The sequence below is a fragment of the Phycodurus eques genome, chromosome 3 (genome assembly GCF_024500275.1).
Source record: "Phycodurus eques isolate BA_2022a chromosome 3, UOR_Pequ_1.1, whole genome shotgun sequence".
Taxonomy (NCBI): Eukaryota; Metazoa; Chordata; class Actinopteri; order Syngnathiformes; family Syngnathidae; genus Phycodurus; species Phycodurus eques.
This window is the reverse complement of record NC_084527.1, coordinates 14845001-14866642: the sequence shown is the minus strand read 5'-3', so window position 1 is coordinate 14866642 and position 21642 is coordinate 14845001. Positions and strand designations below refer to the sequence as shown.

General features: G+C 41.7%; 1 protein-coding gene across 1 annotated transcript in view; it reads right to left on the bottom strand.

The window, feature by feature from the left end:
* LOC133400633 (GDNF family receptor alpha-2-like) overlaps positions 1–21642 on the bottom strand; it is an 81804-nt gene that overhangs the window by 26462 nt on the left and 33700 nt on the right. The window contains exon 4 of the mRNA XM_061673479.1: positions 8604–8982. Coding sequence (XP_061529463.1) covers positions 8604–8982 — 379 coding nt within the window. The remainder of the gene's footprint in view (positions 1–8603; positions 8983–21642) is intronic.

Sequence of the window (21642 nt, the reverse complement as noted above, 5' to 3'; positions counted from 1 at the left end):
AGAGACCAGGTAGCGAATTAAATCTTTGTGCACAATGCCACCACAACCCCAGCCAATATTATATGTTTGAACTTCACTCAAATATCTATTTTTTGTTTGCAGGGACTGCGGGCTCCAGATGGAAACAATATAAATGTGAAATGACTTTCACAGAACAAATATTGTCATACCGCAAAGTTGGAACTGCTGATGTGGCTAGACATTTTTACATGACTTTTGACATGTGCAAGTTCTAAGTAAGGCAGCTCATCTTTCGTGTTTCAGTTATTTTGGAAACCAACGGAAATATAAAAACAAGTCTCCAATGTTGCACATAAACAATAGGTCAGCATGCATAGCAATACAGAACACAGTGAGCATCTGAAAGATTAACAACACGTGTGGTTTGAGATCCCTTTTTGGGTTGTTTTATGTCATCACCATAGAAGGCTGGTGGAAAAGGGTGATAATGGAACTTATTGATACAAGAAAGTAGCACAGATGTACTTTTCAGTGCAATATGGCTAAAGTGACAAAAAGTCATTGACAATAGTAATGTCTCTGAACTGTCAGAGTGAATAGTGACTATACAAAATACTGTGTTAATTTTATTTCTGTGATTAACTTCTTTTTACATTTATGATAATTAAGCCCATTAAAACAGGAGACCCGTGAAGTCTGCCGTAGTAAGTAAGCAAACATCTCTCCTTAGTGAACTACTATTTTTCAGTCAAGTTTATCAAGGGGTGGTTCATACATCTGGCTCACAATCGAGAGGTCCTCTGTTAAACTGTCAGCTTCAGCCTTCCTGTGTGTCAGTTTGCATGTTCTCCCTGTGCTTGGGTGGGTTTTCTTTAGGTACACCTGATTCCTCCCACATTCCAAAAACATGGAGTTTTGGTTCATCGAATAATCTAAGTTGTCCATAGGTGAATGTCAGTGTGAATAGATGTTTTATATGCTCCCTCTAATTGACTGGCAACCAGTCAATCAAAGTAGGCTTGGATAGGCTTCAGCTTCCCCGTGAGCCTAATGAGGACAAGCAGTATAGAAAATAGATGGGTATAACAGTTAAATAATGTTTTTTTTTTTTTTTTTTACACTTGTGTAACAGTTAGAATGTTACTGGAAACGTTAACATATTCGACTTCCCCTCAGGATGGCAATGAGAAGTTCTTTTTTCCTTGTTCGTCCTCCTCCTGTTAGTTCGTCATCTCTGCTTCAGTCAGAGTTTGATTGATCTCCTGGGACCTTTTTCATTCTTAGAAACACTACATTCCCGCACCTCTCAAAAGCCACCCCTGCATTTGGAATGAAAGAGGCTCGGGCGGGCGAGCTGTGTATCCTGTTTGGAGGCGGATGTCCCCGGGGGGAGACAGGTCTGTCATTGAATGATCATCCCTTGCTTTAATCAACACATATCCCAGAGGGGAAAAAAAACAAATAAAATCCCCTGGCATTTTTCTGGTGTGTGTTGCTGAGAGTTAACTTTTTAAAAAAGTTTAGGGAGTGTTGGCTCTTATTTTGAGAAGGTTTCTCTGCAGGGTTTCTTCACATGGAGCCACAAAATGAAGTCCTAATGCCTTGACACTGTCTTCATTAGCAAGACAAATGAGTTGCAATTTGATTTCCTTGTAGCACATATTGAGGGTGTAGCACAGATTAGGGCGAATGCAGCAGCGTCAATAAATGATCGGATTAAATGAAATCAGTTCTGTTGATGTTTTCAGAGACAAATACAGTAACTGTCTTCTGATAATGCCTGGTGTCACATGGAGGACATCATTGCATAGGTCTGTCATTTTGTTGAATGTGTGTGCAAAGGTAAGCGTTTGTCAGTGTGCGTGCCAGCTAGTGTGTGTACCATGCGATTATGTGTAGCTACGTGCTCATGGGGCTGTTGACCTTGCAGGGCCACAGGTAATAGCTTTTATGTTCTATTACATCTCTCTCAATACGCAGGTGAACCCCTGACACCTGAGTGCCATCAGGTCAGAAATAATCTCGGTCTGAAAACAGATTACACAATGCCCGCACACAAGCAATTATCAGGACAATCATGAATTGGAGAGGAGGGTTTAGCTATTTTGTATGAATTCAATGGTCAGAAAGTGGCTTTTGAACATAGTTTTCTTAAAAATTATACAGACTTGAACAAGGCCCACCACACATCGAGCAACGAGGCCGTAAGGCACTGAATTGTTGCGTGGTTTGCGGAGTTCTGCCAGTAGTTTACTTGAGTGGCCGACCACCGGCCCCTCAATTTGTTGTGATTCGAAATTTGAATCGCAAGTGAATGGAGTCGCAACATTCTGTGTAATGGCCATTAAAAAATGCCATGTCATATCACAGCTTTCATAACAACAACAAATGTTTCCAGGTATGACGCAAAATTCAGCTAGCTCGGGTCCTCTTGGGAGTTTGAGGGTTCTGCGCAGGATCTTAGCTGTTATCCGTGTTGTCCGCTTCTAGACGGACATGTCAGATGATGTTCCCGGAATCCACATTTTCTCTAGTTCTACCTTCAGTCCTTGGTATTTCTCCATCTTTTTCTGTTCCTTTTTCCGGATGTTGCTATCACTCGGGATCGCTTCATCTATCATGACTGCTGTCTTCTAATTATCCATAACCACTATATCAATCTGGTTGGCGATCACCAGTTTGTCAGTCTGTCTCTGGAAGTCCCACAGGGGGGCCTTCACGTTATTCCTTTATTTCTCGCCTGTTTCCTCTCTTTGTGTTACTATAAATATAGCTAAAGCGGCAAGTGCAATCTGCTTCTTCCTTAACAATTCCACCATATTGTTTGTATGGTTCAATAAAAATGATATAGTAGGATATGGGGTGCCTCAAGCATTGATTCCTGATAATGCAGTGTTTCCGTTGCAGCGAGTTGGTTCGTGTACGAGGGTCGATCACCTGGTGTGCCTGTGTTTGTCGCTAACTGTATTTTCTTAACGATTGTCCAGTTCATTTGTGTTTGGCAGCACCCCTTGGTGTGCGGTGGGTCCAAGATTACCTTGATTTAACAAAAAGGATTTTAAACACAGCATTCACAAAGAACTACAAAATATAATTGCACTTGGATTATGTTGCTTATATGGTGCAAGATGTCATCCAGTTAAGTGCAGAAGAAATTAGTCTGTGGGGAAGGAGCTACCACAGCTAACCATTTATTGCTAAATGGTAACACTAAAGTAGTCTGTTCTGGAATTGTTAGCTTTTGAACAAAACATGTGGTAATTAGTAGTATATAGACATTTAAAAAAAATAATATACACTTTGGGGCGGATGTAGCTCATCTGTAAGGATCTGGGATTTGTAATTTTTGGGTCATGGTTCAAGTCCTGCTTTGGGAAAGACAAGGCCACTAGTTGTTGAGGAGAGAGGCTAGTCTGCTTACTGGCTGCTGTTTAGGTGCCTTTAAGCAAGGCACTGATACCCCAACCCTATCTTAATAGAGGTCCAGCACTTTCTCAGCATGCCTGCATGTGTATGATCTGCTTCTCTGTTTGGTTCACCACACAAACTATACAGCAGAGTAAGTTGATTTTCCCGTTGAGGGATGATATTCAGTATAATAGAAAAAAAATGGTAATAAAAAAATTAAAAAAGACCCTGCTTTTGAAATTCGTTGAGCACACATTTTTGTGTAGTGTTAGGAAACTCCATTTGTCCAGTGTTGATCATGTCTTGACTGAAAAAGCAACAGAATTCTTGTGATAACCTTGCTTGAAAGTCGATGTATATTTCAGAAAAGGCTGCCGTTGCTTGCTCCAACTTGCTGTATTCAACATGTAGATGACGCCGAGACGTGGCACTAATAGTCCTATCAGCTGCCTCAACATCTGTCACAGTGGGAAAATGGAAAATTTGCCGTTTGTTTTGTTTTTTTTGTTTCTGAATCTTCTCACACAGTGGGTTTTATTTTTAGCGGTGGACGTTCAAGGGTCTGGCACTCGGTCGAACTTCATTAAGCTCTCAAATGAGATTTTAAATGCTTCAAATTATTCAAATGTCCCACAATTTTTGTGCTATTAGGCTAATGAACTGGCTGGACACACACACAGTTCTGGAAAGTGTAAAGATCCTTACAGTTGATTGGGTGAACAGCACATTGAGTCTGTTTTGCCTGTTCTCAGAGGCTCCAACACAAGCAGACATGTCACGGCTGGCTAGGTGTGAATTGAACGCGGCTGTCTGGATCCAACAGAGTCGCCATGGAGTCAAAGTGAGCCACTAATGGGTTTTTTTCTGCTTAATTGAGCATTGTCTCAACAACTTAGCCTTAAAACTTCATCCTGTGCTGAAGAGCTACGGCATCCTTAAAATTTGAATTAGTTTCCTGGCAAAGTTACAGCAGAAAAGCATAAAAACTTCATAAATGTCATGGGAGGAAGTTAATTGCTGTTGAGGAGTGACTCTTTGCTCGTCCCTTTTTGCTCGTTGCCATTAATATTAAATGATAATGATAGGTGTACTTCGGCTCTTTTCATTGGTAGAACGATATAGTAAAAAAGAAATGGCAGTCATATCTAAGGGGCAAAAAAGATAAAGGTGTATCGAAATAAATTTTAAAATTGTATAATTTAGGGTGGCACGTTGGTCGACTGCTTAGCACATCTGCCTCACAGTTCTGAGGACCCGGGTTCAAGTCCGGCCTCGCCTGTGTGGAGTTTGCATGTTCTCCCCATGCCTGCGTGGGTTTTCTCCGGGTACTCCAGTTTCCTCCCACATCCCAAAAACAATGCATGATAGGTTATTTGAAGACTCTAAATTGCCCGTAGGTGTGAATGTGAGTGCGAATGGTTGTTTGTTTATATGTGCCCTGCAATTGGCTGGTGACCAGTTCAGGGTGTACCCCGTCTCTCGCCCAAAGATAGCTGGGATAGGCTCCAGCATGCCTGCGACCCTAGTGAGAATAAGCGTTACAGAAAACGGATGGATGAATTGTGTAATTTATTTCAGTAGCTAAATTCAAAATGTTAAACGCATATTGCATTGATTGACTTCACACTGTGAATTTTTTCACAATTTATTATTATACATTACACCTAACCAAAAACCCAAATTCAACATCTCAGGGTACTAGATGATTACATAACAAAGAATCATCCATCCATCCATTTTCTGAGCCGCTTATCCTCACTAGGGAAGCGGGAGTGCTAGAGCCTATCCCAGCTATCTTCGGGCAGGAGGCGGGGTACACCTTGAACTAGATTTATTTATAGAAATCAATCTTCTGAAAAGGTTTTTGTGTGTGTGTTTTATCTATAGTGTGTGAGCTTCTTTTGATTTGATCTACTGAATTAATGTTTGTACGATTTTCAAATTTATTGAGAATAGTCACAGGTGCCTTATCAGTCAGGTAGAAAACCTACTTAAAAGCCTGAAATGATGCAAGAAAAAAAAACAATTAGCCAAACAATGTCACCTTGTGTACATTTGTACAGATTGCTTAGCATTTTGGCGTGAAGTGAAATTACTTATTTTGTGAACCGTTACAACCACATCTCGACCACGCGCGCTCATACACACGTAACGTAAATGTTCAGCACCTCATGGACCTCATAGCTGCGGCTCTGGCTATGCAGACATACTTCTTCTTTTCCTTTCGGCTTGTCGCCACAGCGTGTCATCCTTTTCCATGTAAGCCTATCTCCTGCATCTTCCTCTTTAACACCAACTGCCCTCATGTCCTCCCTCACTACATCCATCAATCTTCTCTTTGGTCTTCCTCGAGCTCTCTTGCCTGGCAGCTCCATCCTCATCACCCTTCCAATATACTCACTCTCTCTCCTCTGCACGTGTCCAAACCAACCGAGTCTGCTCTCTCTCACTTTGTTTCCAAACCATCTAACCTTGGCTGTTCCTCTGATGAGCTCATTTCTAATTTCATCCAACCTGGTCACTCCTAGAGAGAACCTCAACATCTTCATTTCTGCCACATCCAGCTCTGCTTCCTGTTGTCTCTTCAGTGCCACTGTCTCTAATCCGTACATCATGGCTGGCCTCACCACTGGTTTATAAACTTTGCCCTTCATCCTAGCAGAGACTCTTCTGTCACATAACACACCTGACACCTTCCTCCACCCGTTCGAACCTGCTTGGACCCGTTTCTTCACTTCCTGACCACACTCACCATTGCGCTGGACAGTTGACCCCAAGTATTTAAAGTCCGGCACCCTTGCTATCTCTTCTCCCTGTAGCCTCACTCTTCCCCCTCCACCCCTCTCATTCATGCACATATATTGTCTTACTTTGGCTAATCTTCATTCCTCTCCTTTCCAGTGCATGCCTCCATCTTTCTAATTGTTCCTCCCCCTGCTCCCTGCTTTCACTCCAGGTCACAATGTCATCTGCGAACATCATGGTCCACGGAGATTCCAGTCTAACCTCATCTGTCAGCCTATCCATCACCACTGCAAACACGAAAGGGCTCGTGGCTGATCCTTGATGCAATCCCACCTCCACCTTAAACTCCTCTGTCACACCTACAGCACACCTCTCCACTGCTCTGCTGCCCTCATACATGTCCTGTATTATTCTAACATACCTCTGTCACTCCAGACTTCCGCATGCAGTACCACAGTTCCTCTCTGGGTACTCTGTCATAGGCTTTCTCTAGATATACAAAGACACAATGCAGCTCCTTCTGACCTTCTCTGTACTTTTCCATCAACATCCTCAAGGCAAGAAATGCAACTGTGGTACTCTTTCTCGGCACGAAACCATACTGTTCCTCGCAAATACTCACTTCTGTCCTGAGTCTAGCCTCCGCTACTCTTTCCCATAACTTAATTGTGTGGCTCATCAACTTTATTCTTCTGTCGCTCCCACAGCTCTGCACATCACCCTTGTTCTTAAAAATGGGCACCAGCACACTTTTCCTCCATTCCTCAGCACACTTTTCCTCCATTCCTCAGGCATCTTCTCACCCGATATAATTCTGTTGAACAAGCTGGTCAAAAACTCCACAGCCACCTCTCCTCGATGCTTACATACCTCCACACGAATGTCATCAGGACCAACTGCCTTTCAATTTTTCATCCTCTTTAATGCCTTTCTAACTCCCCCTTACTAATCATTGCCACTTCCTGGTCCACCACACTTGGCTCCTCTACTCTTCCTTCTCTCTAGTTTTCCTGATGCATCAACTCCTCAAAGTATTCTTTCCATCTATCCAGCACACTACTGGCACCAGTCAACACATTCCCATCTCTATCCTTAATCACCCTAACCTGCTGCACATCCTTCCGATCTCTATCCCTCTGCCTGGCCAACCTGTAGAGATAATTTTCTCCTTCTTTCATGTCCAACCTGGCATACATGTCATCATATGCCTCGTTTGGTCTTTGCCACCTCTACGTTTGCCCTACATCACATCTCCATGTATTCCTTTCTCTACTCAGTCCTCTCAGTGTCGCACTTCTTCTTCGCTAACCTCTTTCCTTGTATGTTTTCCTGTACTTTGAGGATCGACCACCAAGTCTCCTTCTCTCCTTTCCTGTCAGAATATACACCAAGTGCTCTCCTGACTGTCTCTCTGATCACCTTGGCTATAGTGGTCCAGTCTTTTGGAAGCTCCTCCTGTCCACCGAGAGCCTGTCTCAGCTATTCCCGAAAAGCCGCACAACACTTAATCATCATGATACTTTTTTCGCTTCCAATGCATTCTTAGCCAACTCTTCTTTTAATAAAAACCCTACACCATTTCTCTTCCCATCTACACCATGGTAAAATAATTTAAACCCTGCCCCTAAACTTCTAGCCTTACTGACTTTCCACCTGGTCTCCTGGACACACAATACATCGACATCATGTCAACCAACTCCCGCCCTTTTCCTGTCATAGTCCCAACATTCAAACATGCATACAATTCTAGGCTCTGCTTTCCTCTTCTCTTTGTGCCTAAGAACCCACTTTCCGCCTCTCCTTCGTCTTCGACCCACAGTAGCTGAATTTCCACCGGCGCCCTGCAGGTTAACTGTGCCGGGGGCGGACACTATTAACCCGGGCCACGACCGATCCGGTATAGAATTCTTTAGATGAACGCTCATATTTGTTTGTCAAAGTTTTAAGCCAGATGTCCTTCCTGACGCAACCCTACAATTTTCACTGGCTTGTGCCCCCCATAAGGCTGCATTTGGCTATGCAGACATACAAATGAGATTTATTTTGAGCATATTAAAAGAAAATTTTAAATATAAAAAGCCTTAAGAGTAGATGAAAGTGGTCAATCTTCGAGTCGCAAACCCATCCGCCTGCATAATTATCCCAAATCAGACAAAAATATAGTAAAAGTAGATGTAGTAGATGTAGTTAGTAGAAGTGTGTAAGTTTTAATTTAAAAAATTCTCAAACTCAAACTTTTTTTAGGTTCACTTTTGCATTGCCAAAAGAAAAATCAAATACAGTCTTCCACAAGGGTCCAAAAGGCTCAGTACTGCACTGGTGGACCACAAAAGCCTCCATCAATTAGAGGACGCTAATACCAGACTTCCCAGGGTGCTGGCAACGCATACTAGGCCACTGCCCTAGCCACCCCACTTTATGAGCGCTCATTTCCCATTGGCACTTGCGCAACTCGTTCCCTGAACCCCTCACAGCCCCTCCACACACACCTGCACAGGGAGTCCTGGCGACAGACCATCCTCAGCTCCAGGCAGTTGTTTTTTTCTTTCTCTTTATAGGAGCAATCGGGCACAATGGTCTGGCGGCGGCGCTCTGCGCAACCCTCCGTCTGGCAGGGGCAGAAGAGCAGGCGGTGGCTGAACTCTGTGGGCACGCGGTCCAGGAAGAGTCGGAGCGCTTTGTGGCAGCGCTTCTTGCTGCACGTTTCCCCCTTGTTGGGGTCTTCCTTGCTGCAGGTGGCGATATAGGCGGAGCGGTGCCTCTTGCAGGTGCCGTTGAGGTTGCAGGCTTTGGCCGCATCCAGGCAGGGGTTACAGGTTCTCTCAGCGTCTGTGCAGGGAAAACCCTTTGGTGCCACTGTGAGCATCCCTGATCAAAGAGGGAGGTGCATAGAGAGACTTTTATTAGTTTTATAACTGAACAAGTTTATGAAAGGTCGCATGGTCAATTTTAAACACATATTTCTGATGTCATAGAAGTGTTTCCTTACTTGTATTGCACAAAGGCACATATTTGATATCAGAAAAATCTCATGGCACACTACAAAACATAAATATCACAAAAAGCATATAAACTGAAATAATGATGATTTTTTTATTTATTTTATTTTATTTTTTTCTCTGTGTGAAATCAGGGCCTGTTTAGTTGAGCACGATTTTTTCTGTTGTAAGAGAGGCAACAGGGTTAATTGTACCTTTTGCCTTTTAGTGGAACAGCATTTTTTTTGCCTGTCCCTATACATAATTGGCATAGATGAACAAAGACACAGTAGTTACAGTAAATAGTAATTTTCTGACCAATTAGATGAAATTGCACAATTTCCCACTTAATACCTGCTCTCCCACTTGAGACTTAAAATAGTCAAGAGAGGATTTTAGTTTGTCCATGCATCCCTCCATCCATTCCTCAACTACACCATGGGCTGGTCAATCTCAACAGGATTGTGTGATAAATTTGTTCGAGAACTGATCCCACTTCAGTTGCATGAAACTCAACAATGTGAACCGCAACACTATCGATTTTGTCCATCCATCATCTGTATGTTTATTCAGATTCTAAAACAGAGAATCACATTGACATTCTTCAGTGAAACTGAAATAAGTTTTTCGACTTTGGGAGGAAACTGAAGTACACAGAACTCAACAAGAACTGGCGGAATTGTTTCAAGAGGGATTGTCAATGGAGCACGGTAGAGTCGTGGTTAGCACATTTGTCTCACAGTCCTTACGGTGTAGAGTTTGCATGTTCTTCCCATGCTCGTATTGGTTGCCTCTATGCCCTCCGGCTTTTCCACATACCAAAACATGCATGTTGAGCTCATTGAAGACTAAATTGTCCATAGGTTGTAAATGTGAGTGTGAATGGTTGTTTGTCTATATGTGTCTACGATATACCTCTCGCCCAGATTCAGCTGGGATAGGCTCCACGTCACCTACAACCCTAATAAGGACAAGTAATATAGAAAATCAGTTTCTGGGATGGTCAGTTTGATGAAGTTTTTTTCTACTGCCAAAAATGTTTGCGGACTAACAAATGTGTCTGCAACAAATGCAATAATAAGCAGAAGATAGACATCTATACAAGGTCAAAATCAACAATCCGATATAGATCACAGGAGGCTCGGCTGCAAGGTATGATCAACAAACAAGGCACTGATCCTTGTTGCTCTGGTCAACAGGAAGTTCAACATCTGAAATTGTCTCTGGTAGTCACTGGAGAGACAACTGCTCTACAGCTGATGCAAGTGAAATATTGATTCCAGCTGTAGAAGACCCTGAGTGAAATATAAAATAATTTTTCTACATTACAAACGTACATAAAATTAGATGTTTATGAATTAGTTATTTAAAGAATATAGGCATAAAAATCATGACACCATGAAGCAGCTAGAAGTGATGAACAACATGAAATGTTCCTCAATTCATTACGAATCCCATATTTATTCAAGCACATATTTGAACTGTGTCTCATAACATGAGACATGTCGCATGAATTGATTTATTCAGGAGGAATCGTTTTTAATTCTTAAGAGCCTTTTTGTGGGCCTAATTGACCTGATAACTCAGTAATTTTTACAACCTTGTGTATCCTAGTGAAAATATGTACGTGTCCCCAACACAACCCCATCAGCAAAGCCCTCCAGAAAGAAGAACAACATTTTCCCCAACACCAGTTTGATCGAGCAACACCAAATTGGGTGGACGATGGACATGTCTATAAATAACAGGATGCGTGGAAAAGTCTCAGTCCTTTTGGGATAAAGCAGCCATTTTAGACAAATTCTTGGACTCGTACTTTGACAAACTCCTGAGCCCCGATAGGAAGCAGGTATTCTAGACAGATGGGTGATGCTACAGTATATTGTGAAGCTTTTAGACCTACGCTATTTAATGTGTGTGGAACATTCTGTCAAAGTTTGATCATCATTTTGAGGGCCCACTCATCGCTACTTGGAGCTATAATGTTAATTTATTCCATGCTTACATGCTGCTTTGCATTAGAATAAGAACTAGAGAGGTAAATATCACAGTACCAGAATACAGGCTTCAAAACCCTATAATTCTATATGCCACACTTTGGTGTATGTCTTTGAACAGTAAAGGATTAAACTCCCTTCTATTTTTCAAGTGTGATGACAAGCCGAAACACTGTAATTAACCCCGATATTTGTGAATAACGGACGATGCCATTAGGTGTGCTGCATCCTACCAGAGGGCAGCGGGCAAATTATACACCTTTTGTACCCCATTCACTTGTATTCAAGCAATATTAGAGAATTTAACCTCCCTCCCCTGTAGATAATGATATTTCAGAGGTCATGGCGCCATGGTTACACCAAGAGAGATACATCTCTTATTCAACAGAACCAATCTCACACTGTATCTTTCGGACAGCCTCCAGCAGGAAGAAAACCATTTGTTTTTGGAGGGGTGTGCCACGGAAGCCACATTGTTTCTAAGTTGTGTATCGCACAATATCAATCCCGCAAATGGGGTTACATAGAACGTGGCACATTGCAAGTGGGAAAGGAAATAAGAAGACCCTTGAAATTAATTATTTTGTGTTTTCAGATCCCGGTCAGATAAAAACTACGCCCCCTGCTCTTGAGAAACTGCACAAGGGGATTCTAAATATTTCATCACAGACAAGAATGTGTAGTATATCTTTCTTTCCATTAACTAACTTTCATTTAGATGTATCAAGGTTAAATGGAGAAGGTAGTACGGAGACAAAAATAATGATAGGAGATAAATGATGTTACTGTATGTGCTTGCCTCTGAGTCACCAAGGAGGGTCTTTCCTTTTTTGTTCAAAACAGTGGTCGAAAGTAATGAAGTACAAATACTTAAGTAGATTTTTCAGATAGCTGTACTTGTTTGTGTTTGTATGACGACTTTTTACCTTTATGTTTTAGTTATAAAAAACGATAACGGTACTGTCTACTCCTTACTTTGTCAAAATAAGCTTGTTACCTTTTGTCAGTACTTGTGCTTTTACCTTCTTGTCTTTTTTGTTTAGACAAGTATCGATAATTCTACATGAGTACAGTGTGGGAGTACTTTTGCCGCATCTGGTTCGAAAAACGTTCTACACATTCATTTGTCCTGTTACGTGACAATTAAAAATATCAGACATCCTTCTATCAATGAACTACTTACTGTAAACCCTCTTTATCATTGTACGCCCTCAGGGGAAGACGATAAATAATAGAGCCTTACCTCTCGAGGAGGTAATATTTGTACACGCTTATGTTATTTTTGGGAGGTTAGTAGGATTATAAATGTACCTTCTCAATGACACTACTAGAACTAGCTGTGGACTATAAACTAGGATCGGATATTATATATTGTATTTTCAGTCAGATCTAAATCCCAAGACGAAGTAGGATTTAGTTCCTTTGTTTAGATCCAGCCGGCACGGTGTGGGACTGGTTAGCACATCTGCCTCATAGTTCTGGGGACCGGGGTTCAAATGCCGGCCCCACCTGTGTGGAGTTTGCATGTTCTCCCCGTGCCTGCCTGGGTTTTCTTCTGGCACTCTGGTTTCCTCCCACATCCCAAAAACATGCATGGTCGGTTGATTGAAGACTCTAAATTGCCCTTGAGTGTGAATGTGTGCGCAAATGGTTGTTTGTTTATGTGTGCCCTGTGATTGGCTGACGACCAGTTCAGGGTGTACCTCGCTCTCACCCGAAGATAGCTGGAATACATTTCTACAAACGTTTAGCACCAACTAACTTTAGTATTGTAATAGGCAGAAGACGGTAGTAACGAGATACAATTACTCTGTTACATTTACTTAAGTATCATTTTGGATAAATTGTATTTGTCAGTTTTAATGTAGCATAATTTTACTTGAATGTTTTTGGCAAGAAGAAAAGCTACCTTAACTTTACTTTTATTTGACCAATCAAAGAGAACTAGGCAGTCACATGACCACACAGTCCCGGCGCGGCCTCACACAGTAGCAAAGTCTCAAGCTTTCTGTTCTGACTTCCTATTGTTTTTTTTGTTTGCTTGTTTTTGTTTTTTGTTTATGCAGTTGATGTTGGAATATAATTTCTTGTTGGAATACATTTTTGGCGGCACAGTGCCTCATAGTTACCATAGCTGCCGCGCAGTTCAAAGTCAGCTGGAATTGGATCCAGCTCACCCACGACCCTATTGAGGAGAACCGGAATAGAAATATATATATATATATATATATATATATATATATATATATATATATAGTGATGTACCTGTGGCTAAAGAGAAGGGTGGAGAGTCTCTGTCGCTGAACTATAATAAGAGTGCAGTCAATGAATGTGGCGATCAATGTCAAGAGCCTCTCACTTATCAACACTCGTCTTGACCTCTCGTCCATTTTCTACTATAATATAGCTGCAGTACCCGGTGCAATCCACTTCTTCCTCGACCAGGGGTGTCACACTCATTCTTGTCACGGGCCACACTGTAGTTATGGTTTCCCTTAGAGGGCCATTATGACTGTGAAACCATATGAATAATAATCACCTAATCATATTATTTATTTTAATTATTATTATTTTTTACAGAAAATTTGTTGGATAATAGGTTTGAAATACAAAGTCAAGGAAAACAAGTTGTTCAACTCTTATTAAATTGATTTTAAAATGTGGTTTGGTAACAAAAAATGCTTGCAATTGCTCAACGTTATTAAAAGTGAAGACAATTTGCAATTTTGCAACAGATTTAAGCAAGAAACCTGAAGTAGATGCACATGATTTTCTTTTCACAGGCCACATAAAATGATGTGGCAGGCCAAATCTGTCCCCCATGCCTTGAGTTTGAAACCTGTGCCCTACACAATCGAGCCTTGTTGTTCGTGGTTCAATAAGAAACGTCTCAAATGTTGTTTCCCAATAAGAACACCAGGGGTGGCAGTTTTTCTGTTGCTATTCGTTTTATTTGTGCCAGCATCAATTGACTTGTGTGCACATGCGTGTCACTGACTGTTTTTTTTAATTATAATTTTTTTTTACAATTGTCCAGTTAATTTGTGGTTAAGGTTAGTAATTAGCATTAAACGTGATAACACTAACTGATTAATTAATTTCCCCTGTCACTGGTCCAGTCCAAAGGCAAACAAATAAACCTTTTCTGTCAGAATGTGTGCTCCCAAAAAGTGTCAGAGGAAAGCCTGCGGAGGCAGAGGGAGGGCAAAAGCCTGACTGAGACGTGTCCAAAGGGGATGGTGGTCCAGCTGGATGAGACCTTTCCAGAGCGCTTGTCCAGTTACATTGATGAATTGTAGCTCCTAAATCTCCCCTGACCATCTGCACGCTGTAATGTTGGCCACTGGAGGTCCAGGAGGAGACGGATGAACTACAAAGATTATTCTGGGTTGAAGCCGATTCAACTTGTTTTTCTTTCGCGCCTACCACTGACTACAGAGTTGAGATTGAATTTGGTGCTCAAATTAAAATAAAAAAAAATAATAATAATGTCCTGGGGTGAACATACTGTAAGACAAAGCTCACTTCCTGGCAATGTGACACACACTCACAAATGCACACTCAGGATAAACTCCTAACAGCAGGAGGGAAAAGGGAAGGAAGGAAGATTGCATATGGGAGGGGAAAAGTGCAGTATTGTGTTACTAATTGATTTTCCGAGTGAATTTCAAAGAAGCTTTGTTTTGCTACAACGCAAGACGGAGGCGGTTGATAAGCTAATGATAAAAGACATATAAAATGGAAAAAGCTTACAGCAGGCAGATGGCTGTTGGTCATGACAGATAGAGGGATGTGATGAGAGGATTGCCACTTAAGTGCACACACATACACACACTCGCCAAGGAGAGCGTTCAATTAATCCAGACTAATTCAGGAAAGATGTGAGACTCCTGCTCCTAATAATTAACCCAGCCCATCAGCAGAGCAATCAACAGCTCTCATCGTTACACTCTACACATACCTATTAACTTACCTTGCTGGCGGCTGTACCAAACATTACTGAGAAAGTGTGTGAAGCTGCCGGAATAAATCAATAGCCTCTTGGCACACTGAATGGTTAATGGTTGCTCTCATTAACCCCCTACAAAAGTCTGCTTCCTTAATTTGTCACATAAAAAAAAAAAAAAAACATTATGAACAACAGTATATAATGCAATTAAATTATATTGAATGTAGCGTATGTACTGTATTTGTGTACTCTAGATAACGATGCATTGTTGATGGTTTTCTTAAGAAAATATTCATTTTCGTTTCATTGCTGCCACATTGTAAAATATCAAATTCTATTGAGTTCCTCTTGCGATTTCTGCCGCTAATATAAACAATTAAACCAACCATGTGCTTAAACGACACCTAAAAAAAATATCAACTTCACAGTCAATCTTAATGTCATAAGAAGTAAAGCAAATTTATTTATATAGCCCATTTCATACACAAGGTAACTCAATGTGCTTTACATGATTAAAAGCATTTAAAAACAAATAAAAAAAACTGTTTAGAAACATTTAAAACAAAGAGGGGAAAAAAAAGTACAATTAAAACAGCATAAAGTGCAAGAAATATCATTTAAAAGTGGAAATGCTCTAAAAAGCATGAGAAAAAAGAAGAGTTCTTAACCTGGACTTAAAAATATGCACACTTGGGGCTGACATCATTTCTGTTGGCAACTTCTTCCGTTTGGGTGCAGCATAATAGCTAAATACTGCTTCACCACGTTTGCTTTGGACTACGTTTGCTCCACTATTTGACCTGAGTCTGTCGATCTCAGAGCCCGACTGGGTTTATATTACATTAGCGTTTCTTTCATATATTCAGGCCCTAAACCATTTAGTGAGTTATAGACCAGTAGCAGACCTTTAAAATCTATTCTAAAGCTGACTGGAAGCCAGTGTAAAGACTTTAGAATTTGAGAATTGCTCTGACCTCTTTGTTCTGGTCAGAACTGGAGCTGCAGCTGTTTAATGCTCTGTTTGTGGAGTTCAGTCAGGAGACCATTACAATTGTCAGGTCTACTTGAGATAAAAACATGGATGTGCTTCTCCTGGTCTGCCACGTCTGACACATGCAAGCCTTCACTCTGGATATGTTCTCCAGATGGTAGAAGGCAGTTTTAGTAATTTATTTGATATGACTGTTATTTATGTTTGACACAACGTCCCAACTTCATTGGAATTGGGGTTGTAATAAGTAATAAGTAATTTAAACATATTAACACATACAAAAGGCCATACTACAGCATGTGTCTCATGAATGGTTTTACTGTATGTTGTGACACATCTAAAACTACGGCGATACTAAAACTAACAAAAACTAAACTAAAGCAAAGCATTTTTTTAAATATAAAAACTAACAAATCTGCTCTAAAAACTAATTCAAACCAAATTAAAAAAAAAAAAGTTAAACCGAAATAAAAACTAACTATAATGGAAAATGCCAAACTATTATAACCCTGATTAGCCTGAGAACGGAAGATGAATGAATGAATGAGCCAGTTCACACCTGATAAACAGCCTGTACAAACATCGAGTACCTGTAGCAATAGACATTAATTTAAATACATTGTATATAATTTGGCGGCACGGTGGACGACTGGTTAGAGCCCTGCCTCACAGTTCTGAGGTCCGGGGTTCAATCCCCGGACCCACCTGTGTGGAGTTTGCATGTTCTCCCTGTGCCTGCGTGCGTGGGTTTTCTCCGGGCACTCCGGTTTTCTCCCACATACCAAAAACATGCATGGTAGGTTAATTGAAGTCTCTAAATGTGAGTGCGAATGTTTTTTTTGTTTGTATGTGCCCTGTGATTGGCTGGCGAAAGTGGAGGACCGTGGTTGTGTTGTACATGGCATATGTACAATGTATGTTTATTTTGTTTTACTGAATTATATTTATCATTTCATAGTTACATGTGGCAAAAAGCAAAGTGTGAAGAGTCTGTCGCTGAAATGCATGGGTGCAGTCAGTGAATGGGGTGTTCGATTATTTCCAACAGCCTCATAAAATATCCACTTTATCTCCTTATTCTTGACTGTTTCCTTATCTAGCTATCCACTTCTTTCTTGACAATAGCACCATGTTTTTGTGGTTCAATAAAAATAATACAGTAGAGCATCTTGTATTTGGAGTCTCAAAAGTTGAAATAGGGTTGCATTTGCTCCGTTGTAGCACGGTAGTAGATGTGTGTGGCAAAGAGTCCACTGGTAAAGAGTGAACTTTAATTTTTTCGCGATGGTCCACTTCAGTTGCGTCCGGTCACGTGGTTTGGTGTGCACCAGACCTTCATGGTCTGTAATACATGCGGACCAGCCCAGACAGCTCTCACGTCTCTGTTGCTGTTAATTTTGTTGTGTGCAACGCATTGCTGAAAAATATTTTGTTTTAAAATCACAGTTTATTTCATGACAGTAGTTAAAAGACAATTAATGTTTACTGGGACAATGAACAATGGTTGTCAGTGTTTGCAACTCAGTGGCTTAAACATAAATTACACTTCGACTGCAGGGGATCACAAAACTAACAATTATTTTCTTACTGTTGATCCAAGCTTTGCTGTTCTTTGGAGTAATCCAGCCATTTGACTCCAAGTAGGCTTTTAATGGGCATCATGCCAGCATAGTGGAAATAACCCTCATTTGCCTTTTAGTACACATGCAGCACACACGGGTAGGGAAAAGGAGACGGCAAAAAGAAGCCCAGACACATGGAGAACAGTTAGAATGCGACTGGAGACCACTATAGGGACAGGGAAGCAGGGCGGCTGCAAATAAAACAAGATAACAGTGAGCAGTACTCAAGAGGAGGTTGAGAAAATGTACACTGTACCTGGAATTTGATGTTTTTCCTTCCTCCCTTTTTCCTAAAGAGAACGATCTTTCCCAAGTACAGTAATTGCTTTCCGTCAGCCTGATTTGAATTGTGCATTTCATATATCATCCCTTACTCAAGGGTTGCAGTGCTGTAGAGAGAGTGGGGGGAGTTCATCCCAGGTTAAGAAAGAGGCTCTTGGCTATGCGTATGTTCTCGGTAATTAGGAAAGGTGCCGAAGTTTGGATTTAATATGGCCCTGGGCGAGTGTGCAAGAGCTTGTTAGGGAAGTCTTTAGTCCGGACCCTGAGGAGCATGTCAAGCATCTTTGTGTCAAAGGGCTCATCAGTCATTAACACTGCGCTCGCCGTCGTAGTGGGGTCTACATGAGGCACAAAGAGGGTCTACATCATCACGCCTCAGCCTCAGATGGGAAAAAAAAAACAGGCATCGTCAGAGGAAGAGTTCAAGAGCGTCGGCCAGCTGAACTGTACCTCAGAAGAGGAAATGATTGCTGTGAAGCAAAGCCATCTGCGTCAGGATCATTTGATGAGAACATTTTGGAGTTTGAAATGTGAATGTGTGCAGAGCGGTGGAGGGGCATGGGTAATATTTGGGCAGTCAGATGGAACTTAAATTCATTGTAAGCACACTTGAAAATACTCCAGCTATTTGTGAGCATCTGCAGTCTGCTAACATTCACATCTGCCAACGTGCTTCTGTTTCTTTTTGACTTTCATCAAAAGTTGATTGTCCCCAGTTTAAATGTAAAAATCGAAACGTAATACCTCTTTTATAATACACTTTCAAAAATATATATTTAGTCATCTGCTCACTTGCTTGTATTTCTACTTTTTAATTATTTTACATTTCTATACAATTTGTATTGCTTTACACAACCGCAGTCTATTGTGTTCCAATATAAGAGATGAACAATAGTGGAACCTTCAAAGTCAACCCCCCCCCCAAAGTCTTGCAATGTAGAGTTCAAACAAACATTTTCAGTAAAAACTTGTCTCAAACGAGCGTCAATTATTTGAGATGCCAGCAAATCTTGTGAGACTTCGGCTCAGTGAGCGGCATTTACTATTTATTGACTTGTAGAGGTAGTGGTGGAAGGGGGTGGGATCTCGCACCAGGTGCCATTCAGATTAGGACCGCCACACTGTGTAACACCAACACAATATATATAGTCTACTGCCTTGTCACATTCCACCTTTATTCTGTGAAATGCTAGGATGAGTTCCTTTCCTTTTCATCCCCTTAGACTCTGGGTGCGTGTGTGCGACACTGACACAACACATTCTACTGGCTTGTCATACACAAGATGTAAGGAGGAAACAACACAAACAAAATAGAGGGACCAGTCAGCACTTCAAACTGAATATTAAAAATAACAGGTCTATCTTAAGTAAGCTTCAAAAAGCAAAAGCTGGTGGTAAGGGTGGAAGTGATTCCACAATCTACACAGAAAAACGTAGTGTATAAATACACACAAGCTTTACAGAATGAAAAGCAAATCACACACAGCCAAATGAGATACCCTCAGAACACTAATGACAAGAAAGCCACGATTGCCACACGTCTGAAAAGACCTCGATGTTTGCCTAAGTAATGGTAATTGTAAGGAGGACAATGTGAAAATGTCCAACATTTCAACAGTATGCCGCAAACAACCATTATGCTCCCCCCACCACACCGGCTACGGCTAGCTCTCTTGGTATTTAATTGGATCGGAGTCACATTGAGCTGGGATGAGGAACTTAGTGGCGAGAGTTAGCGAGTCACACGCATAGATGTTAGACTTAATTCCTGGAGCGACCTCACTAGTCATCATTCTAAGCTACCCTCTGCCTCGAATAAATTCATTAGCTCAGGGTCAAAAGACCACAATACATTTCTTGTGCGGCATATTAACAATAACTCTTAATGATGACTTCATGACTTAACTCTATATTCTCTATGTAATTTTCCTTTAAGTTTGGCTTTGATGAGGTTCTGCTGAAACAGCAAAGTCATGCATTGATTTAAAGAGGAGAAATGCAAAACTGATTTTAATTGCTTGTATACATTTTTGCATCTCTGGAGTGCCTGCCCACACATCAAATGTATTGTGTGTGTGTGTGTGAAATGATTTTATTCTTTTATAATAATCGTCCTCACATCAAGTTTGGTTGAAATCCAATTTGGATAAATTTTGGAGGTTCCACTATGAATATAAAAATATAGATCTTTACCAAACAAACATGTTAAGTGTTTTTGCTTGTTGAGTATGTAATCCAAGTCAATTTGGACCGTCACATTGCAATAAATCCAGCAATACATGACAAATCATTGCTTGTTTAGAACTATAAATACTGTAACCATTCACATGAATGAGATAAGACGCCCAATAGTAAAACACTTCACACATCTGAATAGAAAAAGGCAAATTGAATCGACTTCAACGAAATTCAGAGGCACTGTCCCCGATGTCCACGCGATGTTGCAGAGGCGTGTCAACCAGGACAGCCCTACAACATCCATAGCCTTTAGGAACTCCAGGCGAATCCCTTGCCACCGAGAAGTTTTTAAACCATCTCGGAGACCTCAACCCCAGAGATAGGAGAGCCCGCCTCAGAGACCCCAGACTCTGCTTCCTCATGGGAAGGCGTGTCGGTGGAATTGAGGAGGTCTTCGAAGTACTCTCACCACTAACTCACAACGTCCCGAGTCGAGGTCAGCAGCGCCCCATCCCCACTATACACAGTGTTGATGGTGCACTGCTTCCCCCTCCTGAGACGCCAGATGGTGGACCAGAATTTCCTCGAAGCCGTCCTGAAGTCGTTCTCCATGGCCTCACCAAACTCCTCCCACGCCTGAGTTTTTGCTTCAGCGACCACCAAAGCTGCATTCCGCTTGGCCAGACGGTACCCATCAGCTGCCTCAGGAGTCCCACAGGCCAAAAAGGCCCGATAGGTTTCCTTCTTCAGCTTGACGGCATCCCTCACCGCTGATGTCCATCAACAGGTTCGGGATTTCCGCCACCACAGGCACCAACTACCTTACAGCCACAGGTCCGTTCGGCTGCCTTAGTAATAGAGGCGTGGAACATGGTCCACTCAGACTCAATGTCCCCCGCCTCCCCTGAGACGTGGGTGAAGTTCTGCCGGAGGTGGGAGTTGAAACTCCTTCTGACAGGTGATTCTGCCAGACATTCCCTGCAGACCCTCACAATACGTTTGGGCCTGCCAGGTCGGACCGGCATCTTCCCCCACCATCGGAGTCAAATCACCACCAGATGGTGATCAATTGACAGCTCTGCCCCTCTCTTCACCGAGGGTCCAAGACATGCGGCCGCAAATCCGATGACACGAAGTGCATGTGTGGACACCCTTATGCTCAAACATGGTGTTGACTCGTCAACTTTAATGTTTGAAGTCGACTAATCGTGAATCGTCTGTATAGCTAGATACGAAGGAACCATTTTTTTCTCCATGGAAGGATCTCTGGTACTTCAGTTATACTGCACCAGAATGCATTTATGGCTCACACCTGCAGTACAACTCCACCAGGGTGCAAACTAACCAACCAAATTCATCGAGGCAGATGTGATGTTATTTGCAGCGTTTATCGCAAAATCACAAAATGATATAAATGCATCAATGAACCGGTGGAGCTGCAGTAGGAAGCGTAGATGATTCATCTTCAGAGGTAACTAAACTCAGTAGGGCGAGACGCTGTCTGCCAACGCCACGTGTGTGCGTGTAAATA